Below are 24,797 nucleotides of genomic sequence, written 5' to 3' on the forward strand. Positions count from 1 at the left end.
ATGGGGCTCATCGGGTCCTGGCGAGGAGACCCAAGGCCAACGAGCCGCCAAGGGCGGTAGTGGTGAGGTTTCATCGTTTCGTGGACAGAGAGTGTGTCCTGAGATGGGCCAAGAAAGAGCGGAGCAGCAGGTGGGAGAATGCGGTGATCCGAATCTATCAGGACTGGAGTACGGAAGTGGCAAAGAAGAGAACTGGTTTTAATCGGGCCAAGGCGGTGCTGCATAGGAAGGGGGTGAGATTCGGAATACTGCAGCCAGCGTGATTGTGGGTCACATTTCAGGATCGACACCACTACTTTGAAACGCCTGAAAAGGCTTGGACCTTTAAACAAACGGAAAAGTTGGACTCAAACTGAGGGTCTGTGGGTGTGGGGGGGATGTCGGTTGTATACAGGGTTTTAACTATGCGTAAGGAATGTTCCACGGGTTGGATGATGGATGGGGATGGGGGAAGAGATCTGATGGGGAGACTGAGGGAATGTGGGCGCCGGTGCTGTAGGGAGGGGAGGCCCGGGGATGGGGGAATTGGAATAAGGCCGCAACAGGAGCTGCGCCAGAGGGGGCGGGGCTGGCTCAGGAAAGCGCGGGCTTTTTCCTGCGTTAGGGAAGGACAGAGGGGGGGGGATGGAGGAGCGCACACCGATTGCTGGGGAGGAGGAGGAGGGGGGATTTCCACACGGGGGGGGGGGGGGGGGGGGTCAACGGGAAGCCGGGGTCAGCAGGTGTCAGCTGACTTACGGGAGTGTTATGGAGGAGCAAAAGAGCTAGATATGGATCTAGCGGGGGGGAGGGAGAACGGGGGGGGGGGGGGGAGGGGGGGGAAATAAGGTTGCTGCTGCATTGGCCGAGGGGGAACTGAAAACCAAAGAGGTGGTCGGGGCGGGGGTCCCCCGTCTGGGGGACTGGAGGGTGAAGGAGGCGCGGGCACGGGACTGGCCTAGAACAGGAGATGGCTAGTCGGCAGGGGGGGGGGGAAGCCCCCCAATACGGCTGATAACGTGGAATGTGAGGGGCCTGAATGGGCCGGTTATGAGGTCCCGAGTGTTCGCGCACTTAAAGGGACTGAAGGCAGACGTGGTCATGCTTCAGGAGACACATTTGAAGGTGGCAGACCAGGTCAGGTTAAGAAAGGGATGGGTAGGACAGGCATTCCATTTGGGGCTGGATGCGAAGAATAGAGGGGTGGCAATACTGGTGGGGAAGCGGGTGTCGTTTGAGGCCAAGAATATAGTAGCGGACTATGGAGATCGATACGTGATGATGAGCGGTAAGCTGCAGGGGGCGTGGGTGGTATTGGTAAACGTATACGCCCCGAACTGGGACGATGCTGGATTTATGAAGCGTATGTTGGGGCGCATTCCGGACCTGGAGGTAGGAAGCTTGATAATGGGGGGGAATTTCAACACGGTGTTGGACCCAGCATTAGATCATTCCAGATCTAGGACGGGGAAGAGGCCGGCTGCGGCCAAGGTGCTTAGGGGGCTTATGGACCAGATGGGGGGAGTAGATCCGTGGAAATTTGCTAGGCCCCTGGCCAGGGAATTTTCTTTTTTTTCCCACGTACACAAAGCCTACTCCCGGATAGATTTTTTTGTTCTGGGCAGGGCATTGATCCCGAAAGTGGAGGGAACGGAGTATTCGGCCATTGCCATTTCAGACCGTGCCCCGCATTGGGTGGAGCTAGAGCTGGGGGAGGAGAGAGACCAACGCCCGTTGTGGCGGTTGGATGTGGGACTGCTGGCAGACGAGGAAGTGTGTGGGAGGGTGCGGGGGTGCATCGAAAGGTATCTGGAGGCCAATGACAACGGGGAGGTGCAGGTGGGAGTAGTATGGGAGGTGCTGAAGGCGGTGGTCAGGGGAGAGTTAATCTCCATCAGGGCTCATAGGGTGAAGAGAGAGGGCAGGGTAAGGGCGAGGTTAGTGGGGGAGATTTTAAGGGTGGACAGGAGATATGCAGAGGCTCCTGATGAGGGACTACTCAGGGAGAGACAAAGTCTCCAGACGGAGTTCGACCTGTTGACCACAGGGAAGGCAGAGGCACAGTGGAGGAAGTCACGGGGTGATATATGAATATGGGAGAAGGCGAGTCGGATGCTGGCACATCAGCTCCGTAAGAGGATGGCAGCGAGGGAAATAGGTGGAATCAAGGATGACAGGGAAACTACGGTGCGGAGTGCGGTGAAAGTGAATGAGGCATTCAAGGCCTTTTACGAGGAGCTGTATAGGTCCCAGCCCCCAGGGGGAAAAGAGGGGATGCGACGATTCTTGGACCAACTGAGGTTCCCGAGGGTGGAGGAGCAGGAGGTGGCTGGTTTGGGGGCGCCAATTGGGGTGGAGGAGCTGGTTAAAGGACTGGGGCGCATGCAGGCAGGTAAGGCCCCGGGGCCGGATGGGTTCCCGGTGGAGTTTTATAGGAAGTTTGTAGGCCTGTTAGCCCCGTTGCTGGTAAGGACCTTCAATGAAGCAAGGGAGGGGGGGACCCTGCCCCCGACAATGTCGGAGGCGACGATCTCTTTGATCTTGAAGCGGGATAAGGACCCATTGCATTGTGGGTCATATAGACCGATCTCGCTCCTTAACGTAGATGCTAAGTTGTCGGCAAAAATGTTGGCTATGAGGATTGAGGACTGTGTCCCGGGGGTGATTCACGAGGACCAGACGGGATTCGTAAAGGGTAGGCAACTAAACACCAATGTGCGAAGGCTCCTAAATGTGATAATGATGCCATCGGTGGAGGGAGAGGCGGAGATAGTGGCAGCCATGGACGCGGAGAAGGCCTTTGACCGAGTAGAGTGGGAGTATCTCTGGGAAGTGTTGAGGAGGTTTGGGTTCGGGGGAGGCTTTATTAGTTGGGTCAAGCTCCTTTACAGAGCCCCGGTGGCGAGTGTGGTCACGAACCGGCGGAGGTCAGAGTATTTCCGGCTGTATCGAGGGACGAGGCACGGGTGCCCCTTGTCCCCTCTGCTGTTTGCATTGGCAATTGAACCTTTGGCCATGGCGTTAAGGGAGTCGGGGAAATGGAAGGGGGTGGTCCGAGGTGGGAGAGGAACATTGAGTGTCGCTGTACGCAGACGACTTGTTGCTGTATGTGGCGGACCCAGTAGAGGGGATGGTTGAGGTCATGCAGATATTAAGGGAGTTTGGAGATTTTTTGGGCTATAAGCTCAACGTGGGAAAGAGTGAGCTCTTTGTGGTGCATCCGGGGGATCAGGGAAGAGGGATAGATGACCTACCGTTGAGGAGGGCGGAAAGGAGCTTTTGATATTTGGAGATTCAGGTAGCTAGGAGCTGGGGGGCACTGCACAAACTTAATTTGACGCAGCTGGTGGAACAGATGGAGGAGGATTTTAAAAGGTGGGACATGTTGCCGCTCTCGCTGGCGGGCAGGGTACAGTCAATTAAAATGGTGGTCCTCCCAAGGTTTCTTTTTGTGTTCCAGTGCCTTCCAATCGTGATCACCAAGGCCTTTTTTAAGAGGGTAGGCAGGAGCATTATGAGTTTTGTGTGGGCGAGCAAGACCCCGAGGGTAAGAAGGGAGTTCCTGGAGCGTAGCAGGGATAGAGGAGCGTTGGCGTTGCCGAATTTGGGTGGCTCCTACTGGGCAGCCAACGTGGCGATGATCCGTAAGTGGGTGATGGAGGGAGAGGGGGCGGCATGGAAGAGGTTGGAGATGGCGTCCTGCAAAGGAACGAGCCTGGGGGCGCTGGTGACTGCACCGCTGCCGCTCTCGCCGACAAGGTACACCACGAGCCCGGTGGTGACGGTGACGCTAAAGATCTGGGGGCAGTGGAGACGACACAGGGGAGCGCTGGGTGCCTCGGTGTGGTCCCCAATTAGGGATGACCATCGGTTTGTCCCAGGAAGGATGGACGGGGGGTTCCAGAGCTGGCATCGAGCAGGGATTAGGAGAATGGGGCCTGTTCATTGATGGGACGTTTGCGAGCTTATGGGCCCTGGAGGAGAAATTTGGTCTACCCCCGGGAAATGCGTTCAAGTACATGCAAGTGAGGGCGTTTGTGAGGCGGCAGGTGAGGGAATTCCCGCTGCTCCCGGCACGGGATTCAAGACAGCGTGATTGTGGCTGTATGGGTTGGAGAGGGCAATGTGTCGGCGATATATCAGAAGATGAAAGAGATGGGGTAGGCTTTGGTAGAGGAGCTGAAAGGTAAATGGGAAGAGGAGCTGGGGGAGGAGATTGAGGAGGGTATGTGGCCTGATGCCCTAATTCCTCTTCCTCGTGTGCCAGGCTTAGCCTGATACAGTTTAAGGTGGTGCATAGAGAGCATATGACGGGGGCGAGGCTGAGTAGGTTCTTTGGAGTGGAGGACAGATGTGGGAGGTGCTCAGGAAGTCCAGCGAACCATGTCCATATGTTTTGATCATGCCCGGTACTGGAGGGGTTCTGGAGGGGAGTTGCGAGAATAGTATCTAAGGTGGTGAAAGTCCGAGTCAAGCCAAGCTGGGGGCTAGCACTATTTGGAGTAGTGGACAAGCCGGGAGTGCAGGAGGCGAAAGAGGCTGGCATTCTGGCCTTTGCGTACCTAGTAGCCCGGCGAAGGATCTTGTTAATGTGGAAAGAGGCAAAGCCCCCCAGCATGGAGGCCTGGACAAATGATATGGCAAGGTTTATTAAGTTGGAGAGGATAAAGTTTGCCTTGAGAGGGTCTGCGCAGGGGTTCCACAGGTGGTGGCAACCGTTCCTAGACCATCTCGTGGAGCATTAGATGAAGGTCGGACAGCAGCAACAGCAACCCAGCGGGGGGAGAGGGGGAAGGGGGGATACCTTTCGTGGGGGGGGTTCTGTGGGTCATTTGAGCTGGAAAACACATGAACGATCTGGAAAACTGACACGTACGGGAGGAATCTAATGTACAAAGTTCTGTATCATATTGATTTGCCATGTTCATGTCCGGCTATGCGTGCGTTCTTTCTTTGATGTTACGGGGGGGGGGGGGGGGGGGGGGGGGGGGGGGGGGTTTGTTTGTATGGTTGAAAATTTTGTTAAAAAACTTTTAATAAACATATTTAAAGAAAAAAAATAATAGAAAAGCCCCAAGCACCATTTGAGGGCCTTGAGGCTGCGGGGAAGAGGGAGTTCCTTAAGGGGCCGCATGCGGTCGGGGTCGGGACCTAGGACCCCGTCTTCCACGACATAGCTGAGGATGGCTAGCCAGGTGGTGTGGAAAACGCATTTTTCCTCGTTATAGGTCAGGTTAAGGGCTCGGGCGGTCTGGAGGAACTTTTCGAGGTTAGCGCCATGGTCCTGCTGGTCATGGCCGCAGATGGTGACATTGTCCAAGTACGGGTATGTAGCCCGCAAACCGTACTGGTCCACCATTTGGTCCATCGCCCTTTGAAAGACGGAGACTCCATTTGTGACACCGAAGGGGACCCTGAGGAAGTTGAAGAGCCGGCCGGCTGCTTCAAAGGCAGTATAGGGGCGGTCGTTTGATCGGATGGGGAGCTGATGGTAGGCGGATTTGAGGTCGACCGTGGAAAAGACTCTGTATTGGGCGATCCGATTTACCAGTTCCGCGATGCGAGGAAGGGGGTACGCATCAAGCTGCGTGAATTGGTTTATGGTCTGGCTGTAAACGACCATCCGTTTCTTTTCCCCGGACCGGACTACCACCACTTGCGCTTTCCAAGGGCTGTTGCTAGCCTCGATGACCCCCTGTCCCAGTAAACGCTGGACCTCTGACTTGATAAAAGTCATATCTTGGGCACCGTAGCGCCGGCTCCTGGTGGCGACTGGCTCACAGTCGGGAGTGAGGTTCGCGAATAGCGAGGGGGGTGCGACTTTCAGTGTCGCAAGGCTGCATATCATGAGGGGGGGACAAGGGTCCGCCGGACTTCAGTGTCAGGCTTCGGTGGCTGCACTGGAAATCCAGTCCGAGCAGCAGGGGGGCACATAGGTGAGGGAGGATATAAAATTTGAAACGGGTGTATTTGGCGTCCTGGATTGAGAGATCCGCAATACAGTACCCCTTGGTTTGTACCGAGTGGGACCCAGATGCGAGGGCTATGGTTTGGGATGCGGGATGGGTGCGTAGGGAGCAGCGCCTTACCGTTTCATGATGGATAAAGCTCTCCGTGCTCCCGGAGTCGAAGAGGCATGCAGTGTCACGCCCGTTGACCTGGACCTGCATCATAGAGTTCTGCAGGTGTTTTGGCCGAGTTTGGTCGAGGGTGATCGCTCCCGCTCGCGGGTAGTCCGAGTCCTCAGCCATGTTGGACACATAAAATGGCCGCCGCCGTCGGTCGCACGTGTCGGGTCGAGAAGATGGCCGTCGACAAGATGGCCGCTCCCATGATTCGCACGAGGCTGTTGACGCGTCAGAAGGGGGCGTGTCGGGTCGGTGCGCAGCTGCATTGCGAGGCCTGAGAGCCTGATTTTCGGGCCGGCTGTTCTTTGTTTTTCTGGCCCCTGGGTCTGGCCAGGCAGACCCTCGCAAAATGCCCCTTCTTCTGCAGTCGCTGCAGATCGCGGAGCGGGCTGGGCAGCGTGGGCGTGGATGCTGGCCCTGTCCGCAGAAGTAGCATGGTGTGCCCCCATGGTGAGCGGGTCGCCTCGTGGTGCAGGCCTGTAATACGGTTGAGTCTGAGGAAGTCTGGGGGGGCTCGCAGAGTCCGCGGGGTACGTACCCAAGTTATGTCGGGCCACTTCCAGCGAGGCGGCGAGCGTTAGCGTGTCCTGGAGGTCTTTTGCCCCATTTTCGAGCAGCCGCTGCCTGATGTAGGTCGAGCGGATGCCGGACATGAAAGCGTCTCTGATATGCAGGTTCATATGGACTTCCCCTGACACATCCTGATGGTCACAGTCCCCAGCAAGCGCGGTGAGTTTCTCGACTAATTCGTCTAGCGATTGCCCCGAGCGCTGCCAGCAGGTAGAGAGCAGATGCCTGGCGTGTACCTCGTTGATGGGTTTGACAAACCGCTTGCGGCGTAACTCAACCGCCTCTTCATAAGTCGTCGCCTTTTCGAGCATGGCGGAGATTCTGTGACTCACCCGGGCATGAAGTAGGCTCAGCTTGCGTGGCCCCAGGATGGAAGTCTCTGCGGAGTCCAGGTAGGCCTCGAAGCACCGCAGCCAGTATTTTAAAATGTCCTTTGCCTCCGGTGTCCGTGCTTCCAGGTTGAGCTTCTCTGGTTTTAGGCCTGCGTCCATCCTGATCTAGTTTAGTCTATTAAATTGTGGTACCCTTAATAACGATGCTTCGAGTGTAAACGGTAAAGAAGGCTTTAATAGACTAAGAACTATGCTAGAGCCGAGACATGTGCTAACTGCTGCACAGCCCACAAGGCAGCCCCTTATATATGGCTCACAGATAGGTGGAGCTAGAGGCGGAGTCTCCAGGGTTCCAAGCCCGGTCTTAAAGGGGACATCACCGTACATGTTGACAAGGCAGTAACCGTTCATCACAGTTGCGAAAAATTGGGAAGATTCTGGGCGGGTGTGTTCGCGGCCTTAGCGAGGATAGTAGAGGAGGAGGTGGACCTGGACCCTTTGGTGGAGATATTTGGAGTTTCAGAGAAGCCGGAGTTCATGGAGAAAGAAGAATGCCAATGTCGTGGCCTTCGCCTCTGATTGCATGGCAGCAAATTTTACCGCAGTGGCGATCGGCATCGCCACCAAGGGTAGCGGCTTGGTTGGGTGACCTGTACGACTTCCTGCGGTTGGGGAAGATAAACTATGAGTTAAGCAGCTCTGCAGAGGGGTTTGGGAAACGGTGGGGGATGTTTGTGACCGTGTTTGAGGAGCTGTTTGTCACGAGGGGGAGGAGGGTGAAAAAGGGGAAAAATTTGGACAGACTATAGTTGATTGCTGGGAAGTATGTTTCCGGAGTGTTTGTGTTGTAACCTGTTTTGATACATGTTTGTAATAAAATACATTTTTTAAAAAAAGAACATGCCCTTCGTAAAATGGAGAAATTGCACATGCTGCGCTTTGCTGAGATTGACATGAAAGAATTACTCCCTGACAACACTGGGTAAATATGGACTCCTGCTGAGAGTCCTTTATCCCCGTCCTCCTCCCTCTTCAAGCAACTTGTTCTGCCTCTGCTCAATCTTGCTATTATGCTGCAAACAAAGGATGATAGTAACTTGAGAATCTATGAATGAGAGCAAGTGGTTTGAGCAGAACCACTGAAGTGAGAAGTAAAGTATTCACAACATACAATGCAACAACTTGTAGACTTCACCAACATTAATTAGCAGTTGTAAACTCACAGCACTTCTATAAACTAAGCAGTATCCAGAAGTAATCAACCTGCAACCAACCCTAACGTAGTTGATGATCTCTTTAAATAGCACCAATAGGGTGGTTGGGGGCCCTCCTGCTGCTGAATGAATGCTTAGACGTGCATGTTTAAGAGAATGTGTTAGCTAAAATGTAGAGGTTGAAAACTGCACCACTAACATCAAATCAGCATTACATACTAACTGATGCCAACTCTGCACACTTTGAGTGAACAGTCCTAATGCTCACACTAACGAGGTATACCTGAAATGTGCAGAGGTTGTCATTCTGTATCAAAAATATCACCCATGGTGCAAACAAATGTGCTGTGAATCTGAATTTTGTGAGCCATATTACCAGACCTCGGATATAGTTAGCAACAAATATGTACCTGCGGGAGATAGTAACCGGAATTCACTAGTTGTTGCGATTTACTTTTCCTGCCGCAGCGCACCACGCCCGTGGGATTCCCGGCGGCGTTGGGTGGTTACAATGGGAAATCCTATTGGCAAGTGGCGGGAAAATAGAACCCTGCCACCAGCGAACGGCCGGAGAATCCCACCCATCATTTCAAATCAAATGTTTTATGTTCTGAAAAAGCATTGCACTTATACAACACGTGATCACATTCTTTAGAAATGCCTCGGGCGGGATGCTCCACCCTGCCACGTCACATTTCTGCCTCACCACGCCGGCGGGATGCTCCGTTGCGCCGGCCGGTCAATGGGATTTCCCATTGTGGGGCAGCCCCAAGCCGTCGGGAAACCCCGGGAGCCGGTAAAACAGAGCATTCCGCCGGCGGGGAATCCCGCCCCACATGCATAAACTTACTTTTAAAGTGCAGTAAAGTAGGAAGACACAGTGACTCAGATGCGATGTCTGTTTCCCTGTTGATCTGAACTGAAGTATTATTCCCATTGTGTCATGCACAGTATTTTGTTTGTGTTAAATAAATTCTAACTTCTGATTTTAGCATTGATTTAATTCCAAGTTTGAAGCTAACTTATGAATTTTGTCTCGTAAGTTTTATGAATTATTAATCTATGTTTAAGTTGAGTGGCTTGAACACAAATGCCTGAATTCGATATGATGCATTAACTGTGGTCATTTCATAGGTTCATGTCAACATTGAAAATTCCTGGAATGAGGAGGAGGTGTGGAGAATGGAAATGTATATCTCCTTTGGAATTATGAGCCTGGGTCTACTCTCATTGCTAGCAGTTACATCAATCCCTTCAGTCAGCAGTTCTCTGAATTGGAGAGAGTTCAGCTTTATTCATGTATGTTTCTCTTTCATTTCATTTCTTAATGATGAGTAACTTTTTGTATTAAAAAGGAACGTGAAGGGGCAGAATGGTGGTGCAGTGGTTAGTATTGCTGCCTCACGGCGGCAAGGTCCCAGGTTTGATTCCGGCTCTGGGTCACTCTCCGTGTGGAGTTTGCACATTCTCCCCGTGTTTGAGTGGGTTTTGCCCCACTGCCCAAAGATGTGCAGGGTAGGTGGATTGGCCACGCTAAATTGCCCCTTAATTGGAAAAAATGAATTGAGTACTCTAAATTTTTTTTTAAACGAACGTGACAACACACAAACTATTTTAATGATTATTTAGCAAGAGCTGAATCAACCTAAAATGAACTCCGAAATACCAAGTAATTTGGAGTCAGCGTTGGTAGATGAAATGCACAATTGTTTCTTGAGCCAGTCTACACTTCTGCACTGTAAATTCTATGATTCAGTCTTTTAAGGAAGTTACGAGAAAAGCAACGCTTATCTTGATTCAGGTGGAATTTTACTCCAGCAGTATTTTACTGTTGCGTCGAAGTCAATGGACTTTTGAAATGTGTGCCGCATTTGATGGTCCTGCCCTCACCTCGATGGGGCTGTAGAATCTCGCCCCACAGCTGAGTCAGTTATGTGGGGCTGGATACAAGTAACATCACCTCTGGGGGACAGTGACTTCAAAGTGAGCAGATTTAAAAGAAACTGGCAGTCAGAAATACAGAAATACTTCAGACCAAGTTCGAAGACCATAATTTTAAATGGAATTGAGGGAGCAACTACAGTAAAATTAAAAGAAAACATTAGGGCTGGTTGGTCATCAATACATCAGTTCAAGACAAGTGGAACACCTTTAAAGATATAGAGGGAAATTTGTTCACCTCATGCTGCTGTACAGACTGATGTCAATTCCTCAGGATTGGGCTATACCATGGGTTGCTATCGGTGTAATCTACAAGAAACTCATTACTGACATAATTGAAGAATATCAGGCAGGTCGTAGCCCACAATACTGTCTACCCGCAGGGAATTGACGTAAGCCTGCACACTAATGAATTTCGTCCCATAATGCTGAACATGGATTAAGTACACTGAGCAAAAATGAAAGAAATTAGCAAAAATGTTAAAAGAAGATAAGCATTTGTACAAATTCTGTAGGAGGAAAGAAGGGACACACTGGAACTGAGACATAAAATACATAAATATATTAAAAGAGGAATTGAAGAAATATGCAAAAGACAGCAGGTGAGGCTATAAAATATTTTAAAGACAAAAAGGTAGGTAGAAAGACTCCCTGCTATTTGGATCACATTGCTACATTTGAGGGGAGCTTTCACGCATCGTGAGTATAAGGGCAGCAAGGGATGCAGAGCAAAGTGGAGAGAACCAATTCAAGTGGGAGAATTCTCATCAGGATTATAAATACTGACATACTCAGCGGAATTCTCCCGAATCCCCGCGATGGCTCGACGCTGGCGTAAAAAGTGTCGTGAACCACTCCGGCGTCGGGCCGACCGGAAGTTGCGGAATCCTCCGCATTTCCGGGGGCTACGCCAGCGTCGGAGGGGTTGGCTTCGCGCCAACCGGCGGCGAAGAGCCAGCACGAGTTAGTGCATGCGCAGACCGGATAGCGTATTCTCGCGCATGCGCAGGGGGTGTCTTCTCCGCGCCGGCCATGGCGGAACCCTACAGAGGCCGGCGCGGAAGGAAGGAGTGCCCCCATGGCACAGGCCCACCCGCAGATCGGTGGGTCCCGATCGCAGGCCAGGCCAACGTTGGCCCGGATCCCACCGCGCCCCCCAGACGACGGCACCTACCAGCCAGGTACCGCCGTGTGGGACCATGTCCAATCTACGCCAGCGGGACTGGCCAGAAACCGACGGCCATCAAGGCCCAGAGAATTGCCGGGGGGGCCGCTGCCACTGGCACCCGACCAACACGACGTGATCCCCGCCCCTCCGCCCCCCGCCCGAACACCTGCACCGGAGAATCCGCCAGCTGGCGTCGGAGCAGCGGGGCAAGATTCACGCTGCCCCCGGGGATTCTCCGACCTGGCGGGGGGTCGGAGAATCCCGCCCATGGTTGCACTGATGGCCCATCATCTACTGTTGTAGATTCTAATAAAGAAGAGGTGAAAACTTTATGCAACACAAACCAAATTGAAACTAAGGATGAACACAAAATGATAAGTACTGAAAATGTATCTATGCTCCCAAGTATTCACAAGATAAGTGGTGATCAAGCATTACTTCCCAAACCTTTCCAGAAAAAGATATCCAGATAAAATCAATGGACGCGATTCTCCGGAAAATAAGTGTTGTAACGAGCAGGATTTAGAGTCATGACCATAATCTTTATTAGTTTCACAAGTAGCTTATATTAACACTGCAATAAAGTTACTTTGAAAATCCCCTCGTCGCCACACTCTGGCGCTTGTTCAGGTACATGGAGGGAGAATTCAAAATGTCCAATCCACCTAACAAGCACGTCTTTCGGGACTTTGTGGGAGGAAACTGGAGCACACGGAGGAGAACATGGGGAGAACGTGCAGACTCCGCACAGAAAGTGGCCCAAGCCGGGATTGAACCCGGTCCCTGGCGCTGTAAAGCAACATTGCTAACCACTGTGCTACCGTGCCGCCCCCACGAGCTTCCCGACGCTCGGCCCAGCGAGGCCAGCAAGCTATTTAAGGTTAATTAGTCCACTTAATGAGGCCTCGTGGGCTTCTCGTTCGTGAGTATAAGGGCAGCAAGGGATGCAGAGCAAAGTGGAGAGAACCAATTCAAGTGGGAGAATTCTCATCAGGATTGTTCTAGAACATAGAACATAGAACATTACAGCGCAGTACAGGCCCTTCGGCCCACGATGTTGCACCGAAACAAAAGCCATCTAACCTACACTATGCCATTATCATCCATGTTCCCCTGAGGAGAGCACCGAGGATGCCACCATAATAGTTGCATCATAGCTGTCATTCCCACCCTCCACCAACCCAGATACACATACCTCGGTGGGAAATGTTAGTGGTCAGACTTCTGGGGCACAATCTGATGAGCACCACACTGCTGCTGATTTTAGATGAGGTGGAGGCAGGAACCCCCAGGCGAGACAGCAGACGGAGTTCTGCTGGATCCCTGGACCCAGCTGGGTCCCAGCCTGATCCTGAGACTGTGGAAGAAGTCATCCTGGAGCTGATGGAGCCGATAGGTGCGGCCAGGTGCTCCGGTTTCCTTCCACAGGTTAGGTGGATTGGCCATGTTAAAATTGTCTCTTAGTGTCTAAAAGGTTAGGTGGGGTTACTGGCTTACGGGGATGGGGTGGAAGCTTGGGTTTTAGTAGGTGCTCTTTCCAAAGGCCGGTGCAGACTTGATTGGCTGAATGGCCTCCTTCTGCATTGTACATTCTATGATTCTATCTCTCCCGCCCAGTTGCACTCACCCACCCTGGGGCTGTGGACATGTCCCCGGAGCTGTGTCTCATCCTCTGGGTGTTTGTACGTTGACTGCTGCGTATGCGGTGTTGCCTCCCGCAGTGTTCAAGCACAGTGTCCAGGCATCAAGGTGTGATTGGGATGCCAGGCAATGACTCCCACATGCTACATGGCCCGCCCACCCACAGGGATCCACTTGGCTTGTGTGAAGTGCTCACTTCACCACGATTGCCAATTCCCTATTAGCGATAGCCTTCAGCCACACGACCAGAGGCCTTGGTAGTCGGTGGTGGTTATGGGTGGTCGGTGGAGGAGACAGACCGGGACAAAGGTTGCCCCAGGAACGAGTACACATGATCCAGGAGTTGGCATGGTGACGCTGCGAGCGGTTGCTACCCCCCATGTTCCCATGGTGGCCCACCACTGCGGAGAGTCCCTCACACCCAGCCGAGGGTCCCCCACCCCCCCGCCAAGCACTGGGATGGTAAGCCCAGCACCCCCAGGCGCTTTGCCTTGCCTGTGAGCAAAGATGGCTACTCACCTCCACGGCTCCCCATTGAAGCCCTTCCACCAGGTTCACTTTTTTCAAAAGGAGTACTAATCGGGGCCAGCGTGACCACTAGCTGGGGAGGCTGATAAATAACAGGAGGCCGTTGGACATGGGGTGGCTCTCGTTAATTGTATGGAAATTGGGCTTAAGTGGTGATGATTGGTTTCTCGCCACGCTACAGCGAGATCCCGATTTCGCATACGGGAGCGGGCCGGTTGCATCTCAAACTATTTGGCGCCTGGTACGGTTCCCGTTTTGGCCTCTCCCGCTATACACCGGCCTCGTTTCGCTTAATGTAATGAGGCCGGAGAATTGCACCCAATAACTTCATTATAAGTAGAACTGTGTCCTTAATAGGTTAAATGGGCTCAAAGCAAATAAACCAGCAGTGCAGAGAAGGAGGTTGATGTTTCAGATATAAGGACAGCAGTCTTCATCAGTGTGTTCTCAATCATACGAAAATAGAAGCAGGAGGAGGCCATTTGACCCTTCGAGCCTGCTCCACCATTCATTATGATCATGGTTGATCATCAAGTTCAATCAATATCCTGATCCTGCCTTCCCCCCATATTCCTTGCTCCCTTTAGCCCCAAGAGCTATATCTAATTCCTTCTTTAAATTACACAACATTTTGACCTCAGCTACTTTCTGTGGTAGTGAATTCCACAGATTCACCACTCTCTGGGTGAAGAAATTTCTCCTCACCTTAGTTCTAAAAGGTTTATCCCTTATCTTCAAACTATGACCCCAAGTTCTGGACTCCCCCACCAACATGAACAATCTTTCTGAATCTACTCTATCTAATCCTGTTGGAATTTTGTACGTTTCTATCAGATCCCCTCTCACACTTCGTGACTCCAATGAATATGATCCTAACCGATTTAGTCTCTCCTCATATAACAGTCCCACGATCCCAGGAATCAGCCTGGGAGGGCAGCATGGTGGCGCAGTGGGTTAGCGCTGCGGCCTCACGACACCGAGGTCCCAGGTTCGATCCTGGCTCTGGGTTACTGTCCGTGTGGAGTTTGAACATTCTCCCCGTGTTTGTGTGGGTTTCGCCCCCACAACCCAAAAATGTGCAAGCTAGATGGATTGGCCTTGCTAAATTGCCCCTTAATTGGAAAAAAATGAATTGGGTACTCTTTATAAAAAAAAATTTAAAAAAATTTTTTTTTAAGTAATCAGCCTGGCAATCCTTCGCTGCACTCCTTCCATAGCAAGAACATCCTTCCTCAGATAAGGAAACCAAAACTGCACACAATACTCCAGGTGTGGCCTCACCAATTCCCTATACAATTGCAGTAAAACATCTCTATTCCTATACTCAAATCTTCTCACTATGAAGGCCAACATACCATTTGCCTTCTTTACTGCCTGCTGTACCTGCATGCTTACTTTCAGCGTCTGATGCACAAGGACATTCAAATAATAATCTGCCTTCCTATTTTTGCTACCGAAGCGGATAACCTCACATTTATCCACATTATACTGCATGTGCCCACTCACTCAGCCTGTCCAAATCTCGCTGAAGCATCTCTACATCCTCCTCACAGCTCATTCTCCCACCCAACTTTGTATCATTTGAAGATAATACATTTAGTTCCCTCCTTCAAATCATTCATATATAATGTGAACAGTTGGGGTCCTAGCACAGATCCCTGTGGTACCCCACTAGTCACTGCCTGCCAATCGGAAAAATATGCATTTATTCCAATTTTTTGCTTCCTGTTTGCTAACCAGTTTTGTATCCATCGCAAGACAGTACCCGTAATCCCAAGCGCTTTAACTTTACATATTAATCTGCTATGTGAGCCTTCTGAAAGTCTAAATAAACCACATGCACTGGTTGTCCCTGGTCAACTCTACTAGTTACATCTTCAAAGAATTTGAGTAGATTTGTCTAGAATGATTTTCCTTTCATAAGTCCACGCTGACTTTGGCTGATTACGCCACTGCTTTCCAAATACTGTGCTATGAAATTCTTGATAATGGGCTCCAGTAACTTCCCTACTACCGACATTAGGCTCAATGGTCTATAGTTCCCTGTTTTCTCTCAACCTCCGTTTTGAATACTGGGGTTACGTTCGCTATCCTCCAATCTGTTGTAACCATTCCAGAGTCCAGATAATTTTGGAAAATGACCACCAATGGATCTACTATTTGTAGGGCCACTTCCTTAACATGTGGTTTATGAAGACGATCAGGTCCTGGAGACTTGTCCGCCTTCACTCCCATTAATTTCCCCTAAACTATTTCTTTACTAATACTAATTTCCTTCAGCTCCTCACTAAAACTTGTGCTTCTCAGAACTTCTGGTACATTATTCTTGTCTTCTTTTGTGAAGACAGAAGCAAAGTAAGAATTTAGTTCGTCAGCCATTTCTTTTGTTCCCTGTTATGAATTTCCCTGTTTCTGACTGTAAGGGGCCTTTACATTAGTTTTTCTCTTTACATACCTGACAAACCTTTACAGTCAGCTTTTCTGTTCCCCACTACTTTATTTTCAAATTGTATTTTCCCTTTCTTAATCAATCCCTTGGTCCACCTTTGCTGAATTTTAAATTGTTCCCAATCCTCCTGCATATTGCTTTTTCTTGCAGATTTGTATGCCTCTTCTTCAAATCTATTACTATCTCTAATTTCCCTTGTCAGCCATGGTTTGGCCACATTTTTGATTGAACTGATAAGATATCTGCGTCCAAAGGCAGCCTCATGGCATAGTCACATTACTATGAAGAGCTAGATGCACTATGAGTTAGAATCATTAAAACCTCCTCCTGTTTCTCTCCTTCCCTTTCAAAGTACCTTTTAAGCATATTCACATGACACACTCGGTGATTCTTCCTTCTATCTGGTGTTTTTACCACATAATTCACCTCATTTAATTTCCTTTCAATCTGATAAGGTCCACAAAACCTTGCTTTTAAAGGTTCACCTACCAATCGTAACAATACTAAAACTTTATCTCCACTGGCAAAACTACGAACTTTGGATTTCCTGTCCGCTACCCGTCTCATCACATTTTGTGCAACTTTTAAATGTTGTCTAGCCAATTCACCTGCTTTATTTAATCGTTCCCTAAAATTTGACGTAGTCCAATAATGTAATTCCCGATTTCTCACTCACCAATTTTTCCTTAATTAATTTAAGTGGTCCTCTTACCTCATGAACAAAAATTAGTTCAAAAGGACTAAATTTGGTTGACTCTTTAGGTGCACCCCTAATTGCAAACAGTACGAATGGAATTCCTTTATCCCAATCCTCTGGATAATCTTGACGATAAGCCCTCAACATTGTCTTTAATGTCTGATGCCACCTTTCTAATGCTCCCTGCGATTCTGGATGGTACGCAGTTGATTTAAATTGTTTTATTCCTAAACTATCCATAACTTCTTTGAATAATCTTGAGGTAAAATTTGATCCTTGATCCGATTGTATTTCTGTGGGTAGTCCATATCTAGTAAAGAATTTAAGTAATTCCTCCACAATCTGTAATATTATGTACTGGAATGGCCTCTGGAAACCTAGTAGACACATCCATTATAGTCAAAAGATATTGATTCCCACTTTTTGTTTTTGGAAACGGTCCTACGCAATCAATTAGGACCCTTGTAAAAGGTTCCTCAAGTGCTGGAATGGGTACTAAGGGCGCTGGTTTTACTGCTTGAGGTTTCCCTATCACTTGCCATGTGTGACATGATTGACAAAATTTAACGACATCTTTATGTAGTCCAAGCCAATAAAAATGTTTCTGGATTTTAGCTTGAGTTTTCCTTATTCCCAAATGACCTCCCACTGGTACCTCATGTGCAACTCGCAACACCTCCTTTCTATACCCTACCGTCAATACTACTTGATGAACTTCTACCCACTTTTCATCCGCCTGCATTTGCAAAAGTCTCTATTTTCTCATCAAGACATCACTTTTACGGTAATAACACTCTGGTATACACTCAGATTCCTCTTCTGTGTATGCTTTCTGATGCATCCATTTTATTTCTATATCCTTTTGTTGTAACTCCGCCAATTTTCCTGAACTAAACATATCCGCCTCATCCTCCACCTGTTCTTGTTTCTTTTCAACTATCTGATCAAAAATTGTTTCTGATAATTGCACTTCAACTTCATCTTCACTCTTTGATTTCTCCTCTTGTCTCAACCTGTGACTTTGCAACCTTGTTACTACACAATCCGGAAAAATCCCAGGATATTCGTCCTTCAACACTTCAGTTGTCTGATTTTGCACTGGCTTATCAACCACAGTAGGCATCAGTCCCACCTGCGATCCAGCTATATCATTACCCAAGATAAACTGTATTCCTGGACAAGATAGTTTCTCTATTACTCCGACTACCACTTCACCACTCTTCACTGGACTTTCCAACCTTACCTTGTATAATTGAACACTACTCCTCTCACCCTGAATTCCACACATTACCACCTTTTCTGGCAACATTCTTCCCAAACTACATAACTCCTCATCTCTTACCATTAAAGATTGACTAGCTCCCGTATCTCTTAAAATTGTGACTTCTTTACCTGCCCCTCCTGATACACATGAGTAAACTTTAACCACACAAGTAAATTCTTTAAAGAGATCTGGCACCTTCTTATCAAGCACCTCTTGATCAGGCTGTACAATCTTTTGCACCTCCTTCGCTTCATTTGTGCTTTCCTTTCCCACTTTAACAAACCCCACTGTCTTATCCTGTTTTACCACATCAGCCTTCCCAGTGCTTTTCTTCAACCACCAACACTGTGACTTCACATGGCCTAGTTTATTACAGTGAAAACATTTGAAACTTTTCATTTCTTTTCCACCCTCCTGGATTTCTTTTTTATCTGAGGTACACTCTCCTTATTATCTCCCATCAGATCACCTTTACTTTTACCACTTGAGTATTTCTCATGTCCCCAGTTTCTATCCCTCACAGGCTGAAACTGATGTCGGCAACCAAGCTTTGATTTATGAACTAATTCATAATCATCTGCCATTTCTGCTGCTAATCTCGCAGTTTTAACCCTCTGTTCTACCACATGAGTTCCCACTACATCAGGAATTGAATTTTTAAACTCCTCCAAAAGTATAATTTCTCTGAGAGCTTCAGACGTTTGGTCTATTTTCAAAGCCCGTATCCACCTATCAAAATTACTCTGTTTGAGCCTTTCAAACTCCATGTATGTTTGACCAAATTCTTTCCTTAAATTTCTAAACCTTTGTCTAGGCTTCAGGCACTAGTTCATATGCACCCAAGATGGATTTTTTTCACCTCCTCATACGTCCCAGATTCCTACTACGGTAGTGATGCAAACACTTCACTAGCGCTACCTATCAGCTTTGTTTGAATCAGTAATACCCACATGTCCTATGGCCATTTCATTTGTTTAGCTACCTTCTCAAATGTAATGAAAAAGGCTTCCACTTCCTTCTCCTCAAACCTTGGCAATGCTTGGACATATTTAAATAGATCCCCACTAAGCCTTCGACTTTGACGCTCTTTCTCACTATCCTCATCACTATCATCCAACTGTACGTTTCCCTTTACGTCTGCCAATTTTAACTGACTGTCATGTTTCATAGCCATTTTCTGAAGTTCAAACACTCTCTCTTTTTCCCTTTCCTCTCTATCTCTTTCTTTTTGTTCTGCTAGGGCTATTCTTTCTTTGTTTCTTTCTTCTCTCTCCTTTTCTTTTTCCCCGATCTGTATATCCCTCTCTCTTTCTTTTTCTCTCATTGCATATTCAAGCTGCTTTAATTCTTTTTCATGTTCAAGTTGCTTAATCTGCAACTGGATCTTTGCCATTTCTTATGAGTCAGACTGTATCGCAGACAACTTTAAATGCTTAGCCACCGCCATAATTCCCTCATCTTTCCGCATCTTGTCAGGTAATGTTAACTGCAATGTTTTTGCCAAATCTAACAGTCTGCTTTTAGTCTCTGTCCGTAAGGTACTGCGTGTGACCGTCTCCACCCCCAAAAACCTCAGAGCCTCTGAAAAAGCCATTGTCCACAACACACTCCCTACTGACTAGAAAGCACACCTGAAAAGCAACCACAATATGCTCACCCCTCACTGTCTTTAAGTTCACTAAGCCAATCCAATAGATAGACTTTTATCCCGGACGAGCTTCCAATTTGTTACGGACCAGGGTTTAGAGAACCCCAAAGCTCTCTAACATGGAGTTCACCTGACCCGCAACTTTTAATAGATTGTGATATGGGGAGCACACAGCTCACTCTACAGGTGTGGCAGAGCAGAAATGGAAAAGTATTTTTTTAAGCAAAACAATGTTTATTCTATGAACTCAAGTTAACCTTTTTAAAACATACAGTGAACATCTTAGCAACCATTAATTCAAATACAACCTCCAAAGACTACAACACTAAGTAATCCTTAATAACTTCCCAAACAACATCCAGAAGACCGAAGAACACCTTTCAACAGAAGCACATTACGTTAAAGTCATTACTGTTATTAGTTTTAAATCACCAGGATCGATTTACAGTCTTTAAATTACAGAGAGAAACTCCGACACCTTCTGGCTGTGACTGCAGTTATCCAGCTCTGAAAACAAAACTAAAAACACACCCTATAGCCTGCTCAAAAACGTAAGCAAAAAACTGACAGGACAGCCCAACTCCACCAACACTCTGACATCACTGCAGTAATATGAGTAGCCAAACATTTCTCAAAGCAACTTTCTCATGACACTTTCGAAGGCTTAATTTTTGGTACGCCATGTTGAGCTACTTCTCACAGGTCTGTGAAGGCCATTATGTTGCATGCCGCACAACGGACTATCTCTCATTTCTTATTCGCTTGATACAATCTTTCTGGGGTTACCATTGTAACCATCACAAACCATTTGTTGCTGAAACACTTGACTCAATCCATCTATTGTATCGTTATAGTTCTTTATCAGACTCGTCTGCTGACATCTCTCCCGTGGTCATCTGTGCAGGCTTGTTTCTGGTCAAACACTTGGTTGTGAAATACTTTTGCTTCTTGCAGTTAAAACACAGTTTTCCCATTGCTGGGCAATCCTTTTTCTGTGCATGCTGTCTTCTGCAGCATTTTCATCCTGCCCTTTGTTTATGAATGCTCAACCCTTCTGGCTTGGACTGTCTCTCAGCATGTTGTATCTCCTGGTTTGCTCTGCCATATATATGCTCTAGCTGCCGTTTCATAACGTCTGCATTTTGACACATGTCTATCATTTTTTTTGTAGCATCAGTTTCTCACTGAGGGGTCTATCATACTTCAGAGCAATCTGTCTTTAATCAGGTAATATTTTAGTTGTGTGAATTCACAAGAGTTTGCCAGCTGCTTTACTGCCATCATGCAACGTTCAGTGGTCTCATTTTCAAGCTAAACTCTAGTGTTGAATATATAATGTTCAAAATGTGCATTCAAGACTTTCAAAAATCTCTGTCGCCTTTTTTTTGCTTGTTTGTTAGATTTAGAATGGTATACAGTTTATTGCAGTCCTTCACCAGCATTGTCAACAGTGTGGCTACTCTTACTGGTTCAGGCTTGTTCATTAAGTCTGCTGCAATCTCCATTGGAAGTGGAAAAACTGGCTGTTTTTCACTGTGCAATGTTACTGAAGATGAGATTGGAAAATTTACTGCAGCCAAATGTACTCAGTCAGTAATTATCCTGCAGCCTTTGTTTGCATTCCCTTTGTCCTCGCACGTCTGCTTTTCCTGTGCCCTTTTCTCTGCAACCAGCAATTTCACTCCAAGCCTGAGTGTGCTTTTCCTTTGTCCTTTGTCAGCAGCTTTCTTTTACAGATTTGTACTTTCCTGTGTGCCTTCCTGCGTTTAGTCCCATTTACGGCGTTGCAGCCTTGTCTGATTTCCTTTGACCTTTTCAGCAGCCTTTTGATGACTTTGAACCTTTCTATGATCCTGGGTTTTTCGCGTCTTCTCTGCTCCTTTTCTAGGTTCAAAAATCTATTTTGTCTCACTTCGGACACCTTGTTTCAAGCATAAGGACAGCAGCCTTCATCGGTGTGTTTTCAGTGAGAGATCTTTATTGAACTGATCTTAAGATGTCTCCCTCCGCAGATAGCTTCAGGGCACAGTCACATGATTATGAAAAACACATGAAAGGAGGGATGGGGGGGGTATGAAGGGTAGGGAGATGAAAGGTGTGCATGAAGGCTCCACTGACAGCTTGAGGGGAGTAATGGGTGAGGATCCTGAAAGGGGAGGGCCCGAAAGGTAGCGTGGGGGGGCCTGAAAAGAGGGCCCCTGAGCGACCCCATAGCAGGGCGTCCTCATTTGGGTGGGTGTGGGGGGTGTATCATTGCCTGTGGATGGGAGTTTTGTGGGACCCTAAAGCTCACTTAGTGATCGGGTCACCCTTTCAAAAGGCTGGCCCCATCTCTGAGGAGCCAGTCTGGCCAGCGAGTACAGCTCCTTGGTGATGAAAACATTTCTAAGTGTGGGCTTGACCGAGGAGAAACTTCCCGGTGCCCGAAAAAGTGACTAAGTGTGGTTAGATAGTGGTGAGGAACTCGCCAACAGAAATGGGAGACACTCCCAGCCAAACTCGCCACAAATGACACTTAAAAACTTTTCTCTTACATTGTACCCAATGACTTTAAAGAGGAAAGGAAGTTTGAAAATGGGAGGGTAGTTTGCAAGGATTATGGGATTAAAGGTTGATTTTTTTTTGAGGCGAGCAGGATTTAATGGAGAGAGGAACAATTGAAAAGTGAGAAACATTTCCAATATTTTGAGCCCTTCAAAAATCGTTGGCACAAGAGATCGTGGGCGCGATTTATTTGAATGGGAACAAAGTCCCATAGCGAGTCTGTTTAGCTGTGTTTCCTGATGCTCACAGCACCCACATTGCCTTCAGCAGTTTCTTGATATCACATGGAGTGAATCGAAATGGCTGAAGTCTTGCATCTGTGATGCTGGGGTCATCAGGAAGAGCTTGAGATGGATCATCCACTCAACACTTCTGGCTGAAAATAGTTGCAAATGCCTTTGTACTGATGTGTTGTGCTCCCCTGTCACTAACAAAGGGGATATTTGTGGATTCTCTTCCTCCAGTTGAGTTGTCCACCACCATTTTTTTTTTTTTTCGAAAATATTTTATTGAAGCATTTGTAATATTCACAGTTTAGCATCTTAACATTTCTTAAACAACCGCAAAAATCCTAAAAAAACAATGTCCCCTACTGCCCACGCCCTATTCCCTAATTACCCATATACTGAGTTCCCTGTCCTTATCTAACACTGCCATGCTTCCTATTCCCCCCCCCCCACCCCCACCTTACTGCTGACGTTCAATTTTCTTTGACGAAATCGATGAACGGTTGCGATCTCTGGGCGAACCCCTGAGTTGATCCTCTCAAGGCAAACTTGATTTTTTTTCCAGGCTGAGAAACCCTGCCATATCGCTGACCCACACACCTGGCTTCGGGGGCACCGAGTCCCTCCATCGCAGCAAAATCCATCTCCGGGCCACCAGGGAGGAGAAGGTCAGGACATCGGCCTCCCTCCCCACCTTGGCCCAGGATCATCCGATGCCCCAAATATTGCCAGTTCTGGACTCTTGAGTTACCCACCCTTCCAGGACTTCTGACATAACATCCGCAAATCCCTGTCAGAATCTCCTCAACTTCAGACAGGCCTAGAACATACGTACATGGTTAGCCGGGCTACCCCCACACCGCGCCCACATCTGTCCTCCACCTCATCAAAGAACCTGCTCATCCGGGCTACCGTCATGTGGGCCCTGTGGATCACTTTGAACTGATTCAGGCTAAGCCTGGCACAGGACGAGGTTGAATTGACTCTCTTCATTTTTCCATTTCCAGCTCCTCTTCCCACTTCCGCTTCACCTCCCATTTCGGGGCCCCCTCCCACTCCATCAACTCCTTGGATATCTCCGAAATCCTCCCCTCTCCAACCAGAGTTTTTGACATCACCTTATCCTGTAGTCCCCTCAGGGGGAGGCGAGGAAAGCTAGGAACCTGCCTTTGTACAAAGTCCCGGACCTGAAGGTATCGAAACCCATTCCCGCGTGGCAGCTCAAACTCCTCTAGTGCCTTCAAGGTCGGAAAGCCCTCCTGGATAAATAAATCCCCAAATCTCTCGATCCCTGCTTGCTGCCACCTCCGGAAGCCCCCATCCAGCCTCCTCGGGACAAACCGGTGATTGTTACAAAGCGGAGACCACACTGACGCCCCCTCCAATCCCATGTGCTGCCTCCATTGCTCCCACACCCTTAGGGCTGCCATCACCACAGGGCTTGTAGAGTACCGAGCCGGCGAGAACAGCAGGGGCGCCGTCAGTAAAGCCTCCAAACTCGTACCCTTGCAGGATGCCGCTTCCACTCGCTCCCAGGCCGACCCCTCCCCTACTACCCACTTCCTGACCATCGATATGTTTGCCGCCCAGTAATAATTAATAAAGCTCGGGAGGGCCAGGCCCCCCTCTCCGCGACTCCGCTCCAGGAGTGCCCTCTTTACTCTCGGGGGTTTTCCCCGCCCACACAAAACCTGTAATCGGCACGTTTATTTTTCCAAAAAAAGCCTTTGGGACAAAAATCGGAAGGCATTGAAAAAAGAAAAGCAGTCTTGGGAGGACTGTCATCTTCACCGTCTGGACCCTTCCCGCTAGCGTCAGCGGGAGCATGTCCCATCTGTGGAAATCCCTTTTCATTTGCTCAACCGCTTTGCTCAGATTTAACTTGTGGAGTTGCCCCCACTCTTTAGCCAGTCCACCACCATTTATGACCGGAAGCAGCAGGATAGCAGAGCTTTGCGCCTATACTTCCTCAGGAAACTAAGGAAATTCAGCATGTCCACATTGACACTTACCAACTTTTACAGATGCACCATAGAAAGCATCCTATCTGGCTGCTTCACAGCCTGGTATGGCAACTGCTTGGCCCAAGACAGCAAGAAACTTCAGTGAGTCGTGTACACCGCCCAGTCCATCACACAAACCCGTCTCCCATTCATTGACTCTGTCTACACCTCCCCCTGCCTTAGGAAAGCGGGCAGCATAATCAAAGACCCCTCCCACCCAGCTTACACACTCTTCCAACTTCTTCCATCGGGCAGGAGATACAGAAGTCTGAGAACACGCACGAACAGACTCAAAAACAGCCAGTCTCCTAAACAACCCTCTTATAGACTGATCTGATTAATACTACACTCCTGTATGCTTCACCCGATGCCAGTGTCTATGTATTTACATTGTGTACCTTGTGTTGCCCTATTATGTATTTTCTTTTCATGTACTAAATGATCTGTTTGAGCTGCACGCAGAA

General features: G+C 48.5%; 1 protein-coding gene across 5 annotated transcripts in view; it reads left to right on the forward strand.

The window, feature by feature from the left end:
• Positions 1 to 24,797, forward strand: part of LOC140424929 (metalloreductase STEAP2-like) — a 108,451-nt gene that overhangs the window by 77,437 nt on the left and 6,217 nt on the right. For 4 of the 5 annotated variants that reach the window (XM_072508602.1, XM_072508603.1, XM_072508604.1 and 1 more), the window contains one exon: positions 9,358 to 9,522. In XM_072508602.1, the coding sequence (XP_072364703.1) occupies positions 9,358 to 9,522 (165 nt within the window). Of the gene's footprint in view, positions 1 to 9,357; positions 9,523 to 20,730; positions 20,787 to 24,797 lie in introns of all 5 variants that reach the window. The other variant, XM_072508606.1, reaches the window with a different exon arrangement.

The sequence above is a fragment of the Scyliorhinus torazame genome, chromosome 6 (assembly GCF_047496885.1).
Source record: "Scyliorhinus torazame isolate Kashiwa2021f chromosome 6, sScyTor2.1, whole genome shotgun sequence".
Lineage (NCBI taxonomy): Eukaryota > Metazoa > Chordata > Chondrichthyes > Carcharhiniformes > Scyliorhinidae > Scyliorhinus > Scyliorhinus torazame.